Here is a 16633-nt window from a genome sequence, read left to right as displayed (position 1 = left end):
TCCATATATGATAAGTAGCAACTTTCCTTCTCATAATATTGTTACATTCCATCCTGGATTTTCCATTGTTTGAAGCATGATAAAGCTGTACCAGTCACAAAATTTACTTACAAGAAATCACTGATAGTACTTGGCACAGAGTGGCAGTAATTATTCTTCAGTTAATATCTCAGATGCTGAAAGTGGTAGTTGGTACTGAACTAACATGTTGACAAGCTACTGAGGTTACAGTCAAGACAATCCAGGTTTGATCCCGGTGCAGCTATCCTGTTTCGACTTGTCCATGTTTTTCTTAAACATTCACATTAAATATCTGAATGCTTCTTCAGCAAATCAACAACTGATTCTTTTTCTACCATTGTCAAAACAGAACTCAGGTTCCCACTCTAATGGCCATTTGAAATTTTGAAATATCCTTCTCATAAACAACTCCCCCCCCCCCCCCCCCATCTCCCCCTGTAGTAAAAGACTGAAAGAGGACACAATTCTGAAGACAAGACATTCTATATAGAAAACTATTTGTCAAAAACTTCATCATGATGATGGAATCACTGGAAATAATTCAAATATGATTTTAACAGTTCACTGAACATTGTTAGTGATAAACATTGTTTGACAGATCATTACACTGCATCCACATCCAAGGGTTCTATGTAATGAAGCTGGAGTGAAGAATGAAATATAATGTGCATGTGACATATAGTAATATACTGAAAAGAATAATTATCCAAAACAATGAAACAATGCCACATACCCAAAGTTAGTACATGTTAAAGTGGCTGTGTGAGTGCGCGACACAAGACACTTCATAACAAAATATAAAATTAAATATAATTTGAGTGAGCCTATGAGGAATATCAATCTGAATAACTTCTAACTGAATGTATACCATAACAGCAACAACTACAAAGTGTAGAAGTTTGCTTCCACCATTTGACGATAGGTGGCGACAATGGTAAGTAGTGGACGAAAGAAACAGGTCACAGACATCAGGCAGCTAGCTTGGACCTCAGACAACATAACCTCATTGAAACATTAGTCGATTTGTGTCTGCATCATAAAGTTGTTCTTGATTGAAAATGTCAGTTTACAAGCCTAATTCTTGTCATTTGTGGGAGATGTTACTGTTTTGTTTCAATATGAAGAAAACAGCAGCTGAGTCTCATCAAATGTTCTCAAGTACATGTGGTAAGGATGCTATGAGTGAAAGAATGTGTCATGAGTGGTTTCAATGCTTCAAGAACGGTGATTGCAATGTCATAGACCGGTATAGCAGTGGAGGAGAGAATGTTTTCAAAGATGAAGAATTGTAGACATTGCTTAGTGAAGACTCACATCAGATTCAAGAAGAATTGGCTCGATTAGTGGGAGTGACGCAGCAAGCCATTTCAGAACAAGGCTATGGGCATGATTCTGAAAGAAGGAACTTGGGTCCCGTGTGAGCTGAAACCAAGAGACATTGAACGGCGTTTGTGTGTTTGTGAACAGTTGCTTCAGAGGCAAAAACAGAAGGGATTTCTGCATTGCATTGTGACCGGGGATGAAAAATGGGTTCATTATGATAACCATAAATGCAAATAATCATGGGGATATCCCGGCAATGCTTCCATGTCGACGGCCAAACCGAATATTCATGGCTCCAAGATCATGCTCTGCATTAGCTCGGCATCATGTACTATGAGGTGTTAAAACCAAGTGAAACGATCACAGGTGCTTGTTATCAAATGCAATTAATGTGTTTGAGCAGAGAATTAGAAGACAAACGGCCGCAATACAGCAAGAGGCATGATAAAGTGATTTTGCAGCACGACAACGATTGACCCCACGTTGCAAAAGAGGTCAAAACATACTTGAAAACTTTAAAATGGGAAATCCTACCCCACCCGCCATATTCTCCAGACATTGCTCCCTCTGACTATCATCTGTTTAGATCAATGGCACATGTCCTGGCTGACCAACACTCCTCAGCTCATGAAGAAGTTACAAATTGGATCGATTTGTGGATCGCTTCAAAATATGAACAATTTTTTCGTTGCAGGATTCATACACTGCCCAAAAGATGGGAGAAAGTAGTGGCCAGCGATGGAAAATACTATGAATGATACATGTGTAACCAATTTGTTTCATTAAAGCCTCAAATATTGAGGAAAAAATGGTGGAAGCAAAGTTGTACATGTTGTACTTTGGAATGGTCAAGTTTTATTGGAAGAGTAAAATGTACAATGAGCATGTGGGCCAAACAGGGATGAAGTCATATGAACATATGCAGCACACAGTTATATGGTGCAGTATAACATATCAATTTGATAATGTGGTGTGTTTCCTAATGCTTATCTAACCAACAAATGATGTCTGTAACATTTGAAAGTTTTTTTATTAGGTAAGTAATTTAGGACCACAAACTGTTTGGAAGTTTTTGCCATTGTTCATGCATTTACATGGCTATGGATGGATGCCACGCATCTTCAGGGAGTACAGCAGTTGCAGCTGTATCATGATTTTCGATACCTGTTGAGCTTTCAGTTATTCCACACAGCACTATCCTGACTTGGTGACGTGGGGCATGCTTTGGAAAAGAGTGTACTGTGACAATAATGATGATCTCATCAAGAACAGGAGAATCATCTCAGTATATGTCAGATATGTATTAATTCTGTGGTGTGATCATTCTTGAGTTGAGGTTATTGTGGCGTTTTTATACAGAGATGTTAATATGAACAGCTACTGTATTTGAGAGTAAGAATATATGTCACATTAAATTGAGAAGTCTCATATTTATTTTCCAAATTGGGTATTTTGCTGTACTTTTGGCCTCCAGTGATCACTGCAGAATTTGGAAAACAAAGTCCCAGCTGTTCAAAACTGTCAGCCATGAAGAAGTAACAAGGTGAGTAAATTAATATACTGAAGTTACAGCTCACAAATAAACTAGTCATCTACAACCAACAGGAACACAGCAATTGATACATCTTATGTTACGAGGGCTATCCACAAAGTACATTACGTTTTGGAATTAAAAATAAATAAAGTATTGGAATTTTTTTTAATTATATACAGATGAAAGCCACACTTAAATACTACTTTTCTACATAGTTCCCATTTAAATTAAGGCACTTATCATAGCGATGGATGAGCTTGGAAATTCCTTCGTCGTAAAATTCGGCCGCCTGCATCTTCAACCACGTGGTTAGCTCTTCTTGAAGCTGTGTGTCGTCATCAAAATGCTGCATAGCCAACAACTTCTTCATTGCTGGGAATAAGTGGAAGTCGCTCGGTGCCAGGTCGGGACTGTACGGCGGATGAGAAACAACTCCCACTTAAAAGATTCGAGAATTTCACGAGTGGCATTTGCTGTGTGGGCCCGGGCGTTGTCATGAATCAGCAAGATCTTTGAGCCCAACTTTCCCCTGCGGTTGTTTTGTATTGCTCTTCTGAGGTTGTGCAGAGTTTGGCAATACCTTTGAGAGTTTATTGTAGTGCCTCTTTCCAGGAAATCCACAAAAATCACACCTTTTCTGATCCAAGAGACAGTTGGTTGAAGGCGCAGGCGGCCGAATTTTACGACGAAGGAATCTCCAAGCTCGTCCATCGCTACAATAAGTGCCTTAATTTAAATGGCAACTATGTAGAAAAGTAGTATTTAAGTGTGGCTTTCATCTGTATATAATTTTTAAAAAATCCAATACTTTATTTATTTTTAATTCCAAAACGTAATGTACTTTGTGGATAGCCCTTGTATTTACTTCTTATTCCAAGATTTTCAATTGTAAATTTTTGTATGTTTTAAAATGAGCTGGTAAGGAGAAAAAAATCTGTTCCATATTTAAAAATAGTACTGCATTCATGCTGTAGAATTTATCCCTATGAATCTATTACTCACCCCATGACTGAGATGTCTGTTTTTATGGAGATAGGTACACTGAAACGTTTTACATTGTCTTCCAAGGAACTAGCATTTTCTGGGTTGGTGCTATTTATTTCTGTTACAAATTCATACTGTGGTTTCAAATTCTCTTTGTAGAATGGCTCCAGAACAACTTTGTAGTGCAACTGTAAACATATAAAGGAACATTTATGGTAGTTTACATATATCTGACTTATGTTGACTGTAAGATTCTAGAAGTATGGATAACATTCGTCATTCATCTACACCCACCATAATGCGTATTTGAATGAAGGTTCCTGTTTAACATATGAATCATCATGACTCCAGAAGTCATTAGTAAAATTTTGTTACTGTTCTTTAGGTACACACTATGTAATAAAATGAATCAAGTGTCACAACTTTATCTATGGAAAAGATTTGTTAATGTATTTCTTTGTCTTGGTGATTTCTCAAGAGCAGAAAATCATACAAATTTGGTAACAGTTAATAAGGATTCTACTGCCTCATTTTGAAAAGTCAAGAAAAGGTTGGCTAAATTCAAACATGGTCAAAGTTCTGTTGATGATGATCAAAGTGAAGGACATCTCAAAATGCAACCACAGCAAATCATCAAAAAAGTACACAATTTGGCATTGGATGATCAACAAATGAAGGTGGATACTTTAGGCATGTTAGAACAAAGTGTATGGTACAGCTCACATGAAGAATTGATGGTGATAAAACTTAGTGGAAGACTAACACAACAGTTGTTGACTGCTGACTAACAGCAAATACAATCTTCTCGCAATGTTTAACCAATTGTAAAAATAACCTATGGATTTTGTGCACCATGTTTTTACTGTACTTGTGAATTTGGTGTGCAAGAAGGTGAAGTCAGTTTCATCTATTGTAAAGCATGGTCACCCACAACTGCATTAAAACTACAGGACATACAGAAAACAAACACAAGTCAGTGGATAGAGTATCTCTCCAAGTTTTCAACTAACATTACAGGTGGGCACCATTTATGACATGTCGAATGTCAATACGTGTGTGCAATTCATTGAAGACACTGACACAAATTGACCAGGAAGTTGCAGCAGAGTCTGCTTTGGAAATCTGTTCTCTGAGTTGCCAGTATCCAGGCATGGAGTAATTCAATGTGAAAATATGGAGTGGATGGTCTTTCTGCATGTTCTGATATACCTGTCCCTAGTCCGATTGGAGAGATGCTCTATCCTCTGATATGTGTCATTTTTCTTTATGTCTTGTAGTTTTCATGCAATCATCTACTTAAATTTCCACAGGTATAAATAACTCTGTACAAACTAAGTACACATTTTTATAATAATAATAGTTTTAACCATTTGTTAAACTTGTACCTTTAGTCAACTGAGCAAATAATATCAATACAAGTGAATGTGCCATTGCAGTCATTTTTTCCTTGATGGGCATTTATTGCTAGAGAGAGACTTTCATAGTAAACATTTTATGTATTTGAGATCAGTCTGCATGAGCTTTGCACTTGTAGTGAGTTGCCTGATGAGTGTCCCATTTATCCATGCCAAAAGCCAAAATAATAATTTCTTGAGTAGGCGCATATTATTTTTATATATGGATTTGGAATGTTAATAGACAAGAGGCTACATGATTACAACAAAATGTGTTACTAAGCATGAGACAGCTGCATCAGCTAAGATTTTCTGCTGTTGATCATTGTGTTCCTAAGACAGGATCTGTAGTGCCACAAATGGTGTATTGAGGTACACCAAGATTTGCTTATGCATATGACCAGAAAGAATGTGTTTCATAGGAGTTGAAGATTTAGATATAAGTGGGGCCCATGAGAAATAGGGGCCTTGCAATGAACTTGTGCTGTCACACTAGTTGCCCTGTGTGACATACACTATGAACACGCGGCGTGGTACCGGACCCACGGGGAATCAGTATGTCAATGAAAAGGTACCCACTGACCACCTTAAAGTCATGTATTTAAACATGCAGTTACAAATTATTAAACTCATCTGAAATAGAAACTCAGAATTCATAAGACCTATAGTCTCATGTGCTGTGATGCACACTACAGGACCAGTAGATCTCATTGGTCCCAGATATAAGCAAATGACACATCATTGCAGCATATGACACATATCATAACATCACATGAATGGTCTTCATGGGCAGTTCATATATCTGCATCATCTTCAATGTGTGTGGGATCTTTTTCTTGCCAATCATAGGATAACTTTTATCAAAAGTTTGTTGCACAAACAATCAATCTGTTGTTTGTAGTTTCAGCTTGTTTTCAGATGGAGTAAGATGTGAAAAAGATACAACAGCAAATTATCACAAATATTTTATATGTGTGAATTATGATCCTCAGTGTACCCTAGGCTAGACACCAATAGCAGTTTAATGTGACGGCTGCAATAGCAGGTGACTGTCTGATAGGTCCATAAGTTCTCCAAGCACATCTTTCAGGTGCTGCACGCAAGGGCTCTGCAGTGTAAGACTGAATGTTATCTCAGTGAGCTGGCATAAGTCTAGGCTGTGTATGGATATATACTATGGTTATTGTCATTTATTTATTTAACATGTTCCATTACATTGTAATATTACATGTGCAAAGGTTAACTTAAAATTTATATATTAGCCTCCTAGCATACATCCAGGTTTTCCAGGGTATGTATAAAGTTATAGCTGACACCAAAGGATTGTCTTACAACTGAAAATATTATTGAATTACAAAAGCTGTGAAAATCTGTTATAAACTCATGTCTAAGTCCGATTTATTAATAGGCCATTGTTGTCCTTTCTCTTTTGTTAAATTACTGCAGCCTAAAATCAGGTAGTCAATATTTGGTCTCCTCCATCAGTTACTGTGTCATCAGTCACTTTGAACTGTTTATCATAGGTTTTCAATTCTCTGCGGCCTGGTAACATAGCTGTAAAGTTCAGTGCTAGCTTTAGCTTAATTATTAAACAGTGGCGGATCTTAGGAAAATATGGTTTGTGTTTGTGGATCATAGGAAAATATGGTTCATGTTTCCCCCATTTTTAGTTTGTTGCCACTCAATCTCCCATTTGTTTATTTGTCTTTAAACTCTCCCCATAGTTTTTCTCTATTGCACTTACAGGTATTTTGCTGCAGCTTGCAGTTTTCATTGATAAGGCTGCTCTGTTAGCTAGATTATCAGCTAGTTCATTGTTTACACCCCAGTATGAGTTTTAATCCATCCAAAATTTATCTGCCAGTTGTATATGTGGCAATTTTTGATTTTGCCTTGTGTTTCTTCACTCAAGAAGTTACAATTCTTTGGATTTCATAGCAAAAGGTATGCTATGATGGTAATTTAGTCAGGGTTGGAGGTTTGTGTAGTAGTTGACTTAATGGGAAACGTTGACAAATGCCAATTATGTACACTGCAGCCATGTTTTTATGTATTGCTGGTGAGGGGTGAGGAAGGAGATTTAGTGTTCAGAAAATTGTTGATGGACACTATATGCTAGGATGTTGGGCCAGTACTTCTCTGCAGAAGATCAATCAAGTCTTGTGCACAAGAAGTGGCACAAAAAAAGTTTGAGAGCTCTATTTAGGCACTCTTCTGCAAAGTCTCACATCCATCTTCCTTGAAGAAGTGCCGCAAATTACCACTGGACCATAGGTAATAGCTTATTTTACAATGAACAGCTTGATGACCAGACAAATCCAAATTATATGGTGATTGATAAACTCATTGTGTTTCCACTCACTTTCAGCAATATAATGTCAGATCATGCTAGTGGAGTGCTAGTTCTGCAAAGTCTGCAGGAGAGCTTCAGTGAAGTTTGGAAGGTAGGAGACAAGGTAGTGGCAGAACTGAAGCTGTGAAGATGGGTCATCAGTCATGCTTCGGTAGTTCAGATTGTAGAGCACTTGCCCATGAAGGGCAGAGGTCCCGAGTTGGAGTCTGAGTCCAGCACATAGTTTTAAGCTGCCAGGAAATTTCATAACAGTGCACATTCTGCTGCAGAGTGAAAATTTCATTCAGGGGATTTGTTGTCTTGGATCACAGCATCTCCACAGTGGAACAAACATTGTACCATGAGATGGACCTGATCAGCCTTGGCAGAAAAGTGACCTTACAGAGTAACCATGGGGCCCAGGGAATATCAAGATATAGCTGCACAAATCATCATCAAACCCCTACCATAATTCACTCCTGAAATATAAACTTGACCAGAAGTTAGAACAGTGTGAAACAAGACTCGTCTCACCAAATGACAGTTTTCAATTGCTCCATAGCCCATGTTTTATGGCTTTGGCACCAGGTTTTCCTTTTAAGGGCATTTGAATCACAGGTGAATAGTTTTGGAATTCCAGCTAGCCCTGCAGTTTCCTGATTATGGAATCTCGTTATTTTGTTGTGCTGCTGAAAGGGTTTGTGACTGTGTCATTCAGTTTTGCAATGATTTTTGTGGCTGTCGTCCTATTGTTTTTCATGACAATCATGTTCAGCGATCATGTCATGATCACTCAGCACACACTTTCATCCACTTTGTGACTTAGCAGATAAAATTTTTCTGCTTTCCCTGCATGTGGTACAAATCTTTGATACAGTGCCTCTTTAAACACCAAACATTTTGGCTACCTTGGTTAAGAAAGTACCCACCATATGAGTACCAACAATGTGCCCACATTCAAATTCACTTAGCTCTGACATAGTGCACTCACTGAGAAATCTGTTCTGAGCATGACTGACACCTGCAACATATTGAGGATATTACACTGGTACTGTTTATGGTCAAATACCAGTGCACCCTTCAGGCTTGGTAAGCATTTGCATTTATGTAGAAGCTTGCATTTCCTGCAGTGTTGCCATATTTTTGAACAATTCCTGTAGCTTTTAAATGAAGATAGCAAATTTTGGAACTGTTACAGTCATTCAACTTTTGTAGTGTACAATGAAAGTATGTATGGCGGTAAGCAGGAACTGCTTGGAGGAATACTAATAGCGGTCCAGATTTATACATAAACACTAATGTCTATATGCATAGCAATTCAAGAGATATCAGCATTTACTTGGAGCAAAATGCATGTATCTTACCTGCTTATTTCTTGGCAAAGGATTACCAATATCACACTTTAAGGTATTATTATTTTGTGTGGAAGGGGCAGAACATAGTACTGGAATTTCTTGTTCATTGTCATCCAATCTCTCAATTTTAGTGTAATGTAAACCAGGTGGAATTTTCAAGTTATACATTGTTTCAAATGAATCTTCTCCCATATTTATTACTTTGACTTCTATTTCAAGTTTCTCTCCTGATCCTAGAAAATATCTTGTTACAGCCCTGGAACATGGTGATAAGCAAAAGATTCACATTTATACAAGTGGAAAAAAATCACATAATGAAAACTGTAGTTTCGAACTTAGTATATGATTTAAATGCAATGTAAATACAAAAATAAATAATAACTAAAATAAAATATTAGACTTACTAGATTTACTGATATGTGGTTGTTGTATTTATTGGGAGGATTTCTTAGTAACGTTCTTCACTGTTTTTGTTAGCAAGCTTAGAATCCCTATCTTCTAAAACTGATTAGTTTTCAGCATTATACCAGTAAATACATGTTATTACATGAATATTCAGGAAATGTAGAGTTTTACATAAATATTATGATTATAAGATATCTTATTTCTAATACTGTCCAGCATAATAATGTTTAAAGTGTGCAAAAAAGAAATAAGTTCAGTTAAACAAAGTCACACAACTTACGGATCTGTTTCCAGCACAAGATCAGGTATGCATATATTATCAGCACCACAGTTTTTCTGTATGTTGATTGCATCATGTTCTGATAGTGGCTTTCTCTGGTCGAGAACTGGTGTCAGTGACCGCTGAACTCTCTCTCTGCTATATTTTGTATCATATTTTATCACTGCCTCAAGAGGTGATAATTTATCTCTTACTCCAGGCTTTAAAACAAAATTTAACAACAATTATTACTTAACTTTCACTTAATTATACTACTTTTACAAATTAATTTTAGCTGATCTCTTTACCCGAATGTAGACTGAATGACTTCTGCAGTATTCAGAATTTCTGCTGAGAGTCAGTGTGAAGTTCTTTGAATTTATACCTTCATTTCGATGAAAGAACAATCTTGGACTTTTTGTTTTTTTGGCATCCAGTACTAACTGAACTTCAAATTCTGAAAATATATATAAGAAATAAACTTTCAATGAAATGTGATGATAACTATAATTATTAACCAAATCTGATTCTACATTGCTAGTACCAGCAGATTTAGTTTTAACAAAATAACCAAACTGCAACCAATATTAAGAATATGAGGCAAACTCTAATGATTAGACATTATTAGTTGAGACATCCTTTTTCTCACAGATTAATACTGAAGACAACCTCAGGGATGCAAAATGTATGATAAAACAAGAATACATAATACAGATTTGCAAACAAAAGGAGATACAGTAATGTTCCTTTCATAGATCCTAAATAAAATTTTCTTATAAAACATATTTTTATTTTAGAGGTAATACCAAAATTGTCACAAAGATGTAAATGTATGTACGCTGAAGTGCATAAGATAATTCTTAGACTATTGTAGCTACACATTATCAAACAGAAAGTTTATACATTTATTTAAATTGATCACATTGCTGCATTGAAGATGTGCAGAAGTCAGATTTTACATAATACAAATCTGATATTCTTATTAATATTTATGTTGACTGATTCTAATAAAAGATTGTCAATGGAGTTGCTTGCCACCAACAAAATTTTTATGCTCCTGTTAAAGTGATCTTTATTATTTCATGAAGTGTTTATTATGAGGGTAATCCCAAAAGTAAGGACTCCTACTTTTTTATAAGTACATAGACTTGTTTATTTCTACAATGGTTTACATCAGTTTACAGCTTGAACATTTAGATATTTTTTGACATAATCACCATTTCTGTTGATGCATTTTTGTAGACACTGTGGCAGTTTTTGTATGCCCATGCCATACCAGCTCGCCACTATGCGTTTCATAAAGTTACGAACCTCTTCTTTCACCTCATCATCGGAGCTGAGTCGCTGGGACCACAATTAATGCTGACAGATACTGTGAGAGACTGAAAAAACTCAAATCGGCAATTCAGAACTGGAGAAGAGGAATGTTGAGCAAAGCGGTACACATTCTCCATGACAATGCTCGCCCACACATTGCTCGGCAAACCGTTGCTCTCCTGCAACAGTTTCAGTGGAACATAATCACCCACCCACCCTATAGTCCTGATGTGGTACCCAGTGACTATCATCTATTCCCTAGGTTAAAAGAAAATTTGGCCAGAAAGTGATTCAGCTCCGATGACAAGGTGAAAGAAGAGGTTCATAACTTTCTGAACAGCGTGGCGATGAGCTGGTATGACATGGGCATACAAAAACTGCCACAGCATCGGAAAAAATGCAGTGACAGAAATGGTGATTATGTCAAAAAATGGCTAAATATTCAAGCTGTAAACTGATGTAAACCATTGTAGAAATAAACAGTTCTATGTACTTATAAAAAAACAGGAGACCTTACTTTTGGGATTACCCTCATATTAATCTTTATTAGTAGCTAAATGCTTTTGGCTGCCAGAATGTATTAAAAAAGTGTGTTCTGAATGAGTGACACCTTTTAGGACCTAAGTGCCTTAAATTACTGTTATTTCTAGTGTTGCTGTCATGAACTGACCAGTTTATTTGAAGAGAATATATAATATTTATGACAAATTTCACTGAGAAATAAATATATTCGGCATCAGTAGTTAGTATCCTCAGTTCCTTGAAGAGGTCTCTGTAGGACATTTTTTGGTTCACACTACATATGTTTTGACTTGAAATGCTTTAGCTACGCTTGGTGAGGTAGTCCAAAAATCATTCCATAAGATATTGTAGAGTGAAAGTAAGTGGAATGTGGCTACCAATGATTGAAAACATCCAAACGGAAACTTCCTGGCAGATTAAAACTGTGTGCCAGACTGAGACTTGAACTTGGAAACTTTGTGTTTCATGAACAAGTGCTCTTCTAGCTGAGCTACCAAAGCATGACTCACAACTTGTTCTCACAGCCTTACTTCTGCCAGTAGTTCATTGCCTACCTTCCAAACTTCACAGAAGCTCTCCTACAGACATTGTGGGACTAGCACTTCTGGAAGAAAAGGTATTGGGGAGATATGGCGTAGCCTCAGCCTGGACGTTGATCAGGTACTACTGGAAGTAAAGCTGTGAGGACAGGTCATGAGTTGTGTTTGGTTAGCTCAGTTGGTAGAGCACTTGCACTTAATAGGTAAAAGTCTTTAATTTGAGTCTCTGTCCAACACTCAATTTAATCTGCTGGCCCACATTCTATTGCAGAGTGAGAATCCATTTTGTAAACATCTACATTGCACATAAAGATTTGTTTGGGTTCCCATATTTTAGTGTCGACATCTGGTAATGTTACTGATGAAAGCTCATTACTAATCACAAGACAAAGTAAGGACCATTAGATTGAAACTTGTAGAACACTGTGCAGACCTGCACCAGTTAAAGGGGTATCAGAAGTGATTTATTAACAGTTCAAATTTTTTCCCTTGATTGGTAGTACTTTGATACTTCCCACTATGACCTCCAAGCTAGTTTCAACCATAGTTATAGCCAGAAAGCAGTTTGTTTTAGTTAGGATTGCTGAGAGGCAAAACTTGATGTGCATGATGCAAGCAGAGCATCAATTGAGAAAGAGGCTCACTTCATCTGCTCTCAGCTCAACAAGACAGCTTGCTCCCTCCTGTTTCTTTAATACCGATTTTTGGAGTCTAGTCCACCATTGCATGGCTACTATGACCTCACTGAGTGGTAGTGGCTTGTATGTCGACACTATGGAGTACGCATTGTAAACTGTATCATGGAATATACAACCTCTGACAATAAAGTTTGGTGAATACTACTGTAACATTAATGTAGATGAACTATGAACTAGTTACCTTACTGTCCTTCAAAATAGTCACCTCCCATAACTATGCACTGCTGAGCTCTGCGATACATGTCCTGCAAACTTTGCACGAAGTCTTTCTTTGGGATGGCGTTCAAAAGCCACATCACATTTCGTTGGATGTCAGGAATATCATCAAATCTCTTTTGCTTCAAAGCAAGTTTAAGTCGAAGGAACAGGAAGGATTGAGATCCGGTGGCTATTATGTATGTTCAAATTGCACCACCCCCTTTTTTGCCAGGAACTGTTTGATGATAGTGGCTGTGTGTGGGCAAGCATTGTTGTGAACAAAAAACCAGGAACCCTGTTGTGCATACTGGGGTCGTACCTTGCATAGAAGTTGCATGAAATGGGTCAAAAGTTCAACATGCCATGCAGTGATCAATGTTGTTCCGTCAGGTAGAAATTCCTTGTGGATAATCTCTTGACTATCAAGAAAGGTGATGAGCATCATTTTGATGTGTGATTTTTCGGCTCTGACCTTTTTTTGATGAGGTGATATCGGAGAATGCCATTCCATGCTTTGCAGTTTCGTTTCAGGATTGTACTGGAGACACCAGGTTTCATCCTCAGCGACAATACGATTCAAGAAATTTGATGTCACATCCACCATTTTGACAAAATTGTGTGAAGCCTCTAACCATGCCTGCTTCTAGTCATCAGTCAAGTGATGTGGCACAGGACAACATGTTTTCCTCTTCCCTAATACCTGGGCAAGGATTTTTCGCACAGATTCATGGTTCATCTGTAGTTCATCCGCTATCATGCGCACAGTTAATCGACTGTCATTCATGATTAATATCCTCACTTTCTCAATGTTTTTGTCACTAACGGTGGTTGCCAGTCGTCCACTACAGGTATTGTCAGAAACACTTCCCTGGCCTCCTCAAAAATGGGTGAACCACTCGTACACACATGGACAATGCTGGATCCCCATAAACACATACCAGCATTGCATGCATTTCTTTTGGTGTCTTGCCAAACTAAAACAAAACTTTAAATTGATTCTTTGGTCATTCATTGTACTTAGTTCAGAACCAATGCACTAAACAAGCACTTCATCCAACAAGTCTAACACAGAACACACATGATGCTCAACTGAACTACAATGGGGGTCGGTTGTCAACACTGGCTACTATGCTGGTGCTGCATTGTGAGTCGCCAGTGTTGCCCGATCGACCGTTCTGACTACATTCACCGAACTTTATTGGCAGAGGTTGTATTTTGTGTTTCCCTCTTAAACCCATTGTTCCTTTTATGAATATTTTGGGTTGCCCATACCACCTGACCTCACCCACCCTCCTATTCATCCGGCAGGGCACATTTGAGACTGCTAAACACTGTGATTTGAATGTTGCTACTTTTGAGAGTGAATTAGGCGAGGGTGCTGCTGAGCCCTTGTCTGTTCTTTATCAGTTATCAGTGGAAGGTTCCATGCCATCTGCCTGGAACATTTCGCTTCCGCTGCCTGCTGGTAAGTACGTGAGCCTGGTGCTGTGAGATACTTGCACCCAATACACCTGCACCCGTTGAGCCCACACACCACCACCAGCACAGCGTTTTGGCCACGGTGTAGCTGTCTTGTTGCAACACACTGCATACCAGCTAGGTGTGAGCCTCACCATCGCTATCCTGAGGGTCCTAGGTTCACTGCTGGGGTGCCTTTGCCTCATTACCATCATTGTAGAGCCAGCATTGCAGCCATGAGGGTCTTAGGGTCTTTGCTGTTGCTGCTGTGTCATGATGCCATTTTTACATGATTCCCAACCCATACAATGCAAATGTCACCATAACAACACAATGTAGCTACAAACTTGCCAGTGGAGGACATCAAAAATGTCCAGGCCACCAAAAAAGAGAGCTATTTTATCACGTTTTTATTAGATCGTTTTCTTGTCTGTCTGTACAGTCCAAATTCTGCAGCTGATTTTAAACTAACTTCCTGATGAATTAGAGACTTAAAATTTGAAATGCAGCTCAGAAATAGATGACAATGCCATATTAACTCACTTTCTTGTCTGGTGTGTGGTGGAGGGCACTTTGTATGCCTCTGTGACTTCTGCCTTTGGTGGTAGGCCTCCGTGTAAGCTAGAATCTCTCAAATTTTTACCTACACAGTCTTTTTGCTAGATAGACATAGGAGGAAGGAATATATTGGTTGAGTCAGGTGAAGAGAAACTCAGGTAAACCTGAAATTTATCGTGTCTGTTGTAACCTCATCAAAATTATTGAAAAATTTCACACAAACGAGACCAAAAACCAGGAAATAATCATTTGAATAAAAATAAATTTTTAACATAACACATTTTTAAATCAAACGCATAAAATAATTTCTCCTAGCTCCATACAAATTCTTAACAATGTGAAGATAGTCCTAAAAATTTGTGATTGTAAATTTTTAATAGCTTTGAAAATATTTGTAAGATTTAAAACAAAAAAAAATGAGGGGGACATGCAATACATAATTGATGCATGAATAATTCACCTCTTTACTATTATCTATTGCATGTTTCCTATACTTTTCATTTTAAAACTTTCAAGTATTTTAATAGATATTAAAAATTCAGAATCACAGATTTTCAGGTCTATTTGTATGGTGTTAGGAATCTGTATGGGGCTAGGAAAAATTATATTATACTTTTTAGTCTATTTTAAAATGTTGTATATTAAAAATTCATTTTTATTTAAATAATTATTATATTTTTTGGTGTTGTGTTCAGGAGTGGTGCAGCTCTTTGTTTTGTTTTGTAACATTCTGTTTAGTTATATGTCTGGTCTTTATTTTTGATAGAAAAATGCCTATCAGTTGCTAGGAGTTGGAGGAATTGAAAGTATTGTTATCAGCTCCAAAAGAGGATTTAAGTACACTCCTGGAAATTGAAATAAGAACACCGTGAATTCATTGTCCCAGGAAGGGGAAACTTTATTGACACATTCCTGGGGTCAGATACATCACATGATCACACTGACAGAACCACAGGCACATAGACACAGGCAACAGAGCATGCACAATGTCGGCACTAGTACAGTGTATATCCACCTTTCGCAGCAATGCAGGCTGCTATTCTCCCATGGAGACGATCGTAGAGATGCTGGATGTAGTCCTGTGGAACGGCTTGCCATGCCATTTCCACCTGGCGCCTCAGTTGGACCAGCGTTCGTGCTGGACGTGCAGACTGCGTGAGACGACGCTTCATCCAGTCCCAAACATGCTCAATGGGGGACAGATCCGGAGATCTTGCTGGCCAGGGTAGTTGACTTACACTTTCTAGGGCACGTTGGGTGGCACGGGATACATGCGGACGTGCATTGTCCTGTTGGAACAGCAAGTTCCCTTGCCGGTCTAGGAATGGTAGAACGATGGGTTCGATGACGGTTTGGATGTACCGTGCACTATTCAGTGTCCCCTCGACGATCACAAGTGGTGTACGGCCAGTGTGCTCCCCACACCATGATGCCGGGTGTTGGCCCTGTGTGCCTCGGTTGTATGCAGTCCTGATTGTGGCGCTCACCTGCACGGCGCCAAACACGCATACGACCATCATTGGCACCAAGGCAGAAGCGACTCTCATCGCTGAAGACGACACGTCTCCATTCGTCCCTCCATTCACGCCTGTCGCGACACCACTGGAGGCGGGCTGCACGATGTTGGGGCGTGAGCGGAAGACGGCCTAACGGTGTGCGGGACCGTAGCCCAGCTTCATGGAGACGGTTGCGAATGGTCCTCGCCGATACCCCAGGAGCAACAGTGTCCCTAATTT

General features: G+C 38.4%; 1 protein-coding gene across 1 annotated transcript in view; it reads right to left on the bottom strand.

The window, feature by feature from the left end:
• Positions 1-16633, bottom strand: part of LOC126253554 (integrin alpha-PS2-like) — a 392425-nt gene that overhangs the window by 30762 nt on the left and 345030 nt on the right. Inside the window, exons 12-15 of the mRNA XM_049954962.1 lie at positions 9916-10064; positions 9629-9828; positions 8953-9199; positions 3881-4050 (exon numbers count right to left, since the gene is read on the bottom strand). Of these exons, the coding sequence (XP_049810919.1) occupies positions 3881-4050; positions 8953-9199; positions 9629-9828; positions 9916-10064 (766 nt within the window). The remainder of the gene's footprint in view (positions 1-3880; positions 4051-8952; positions 9200-9628; positions 9829-9915; positions 10065-16633) is intronic.

The sequence above is a fragment of the Schistocerca nitens genome, chromosome 4 (genome assembly GCF_023898315.1).
Source record: "Schistocerca nitens isolate TAMUIC-IGC-003100 chromosome 4, iqSchNite1.1, whole genome shotgun sequence".
Classification (NCBI taxonomy): Eukaryota; Metazoa; Arthropoda; class Insecta; order Orthoptera; family Acrididae; genus Schistocerca; species Schistocerca nitens.
The sequence above is the reverse complement of the archived record's forward strand: the minus strand, read 5'-3'. Positions and strand labels throughout refer to the sequence as shown.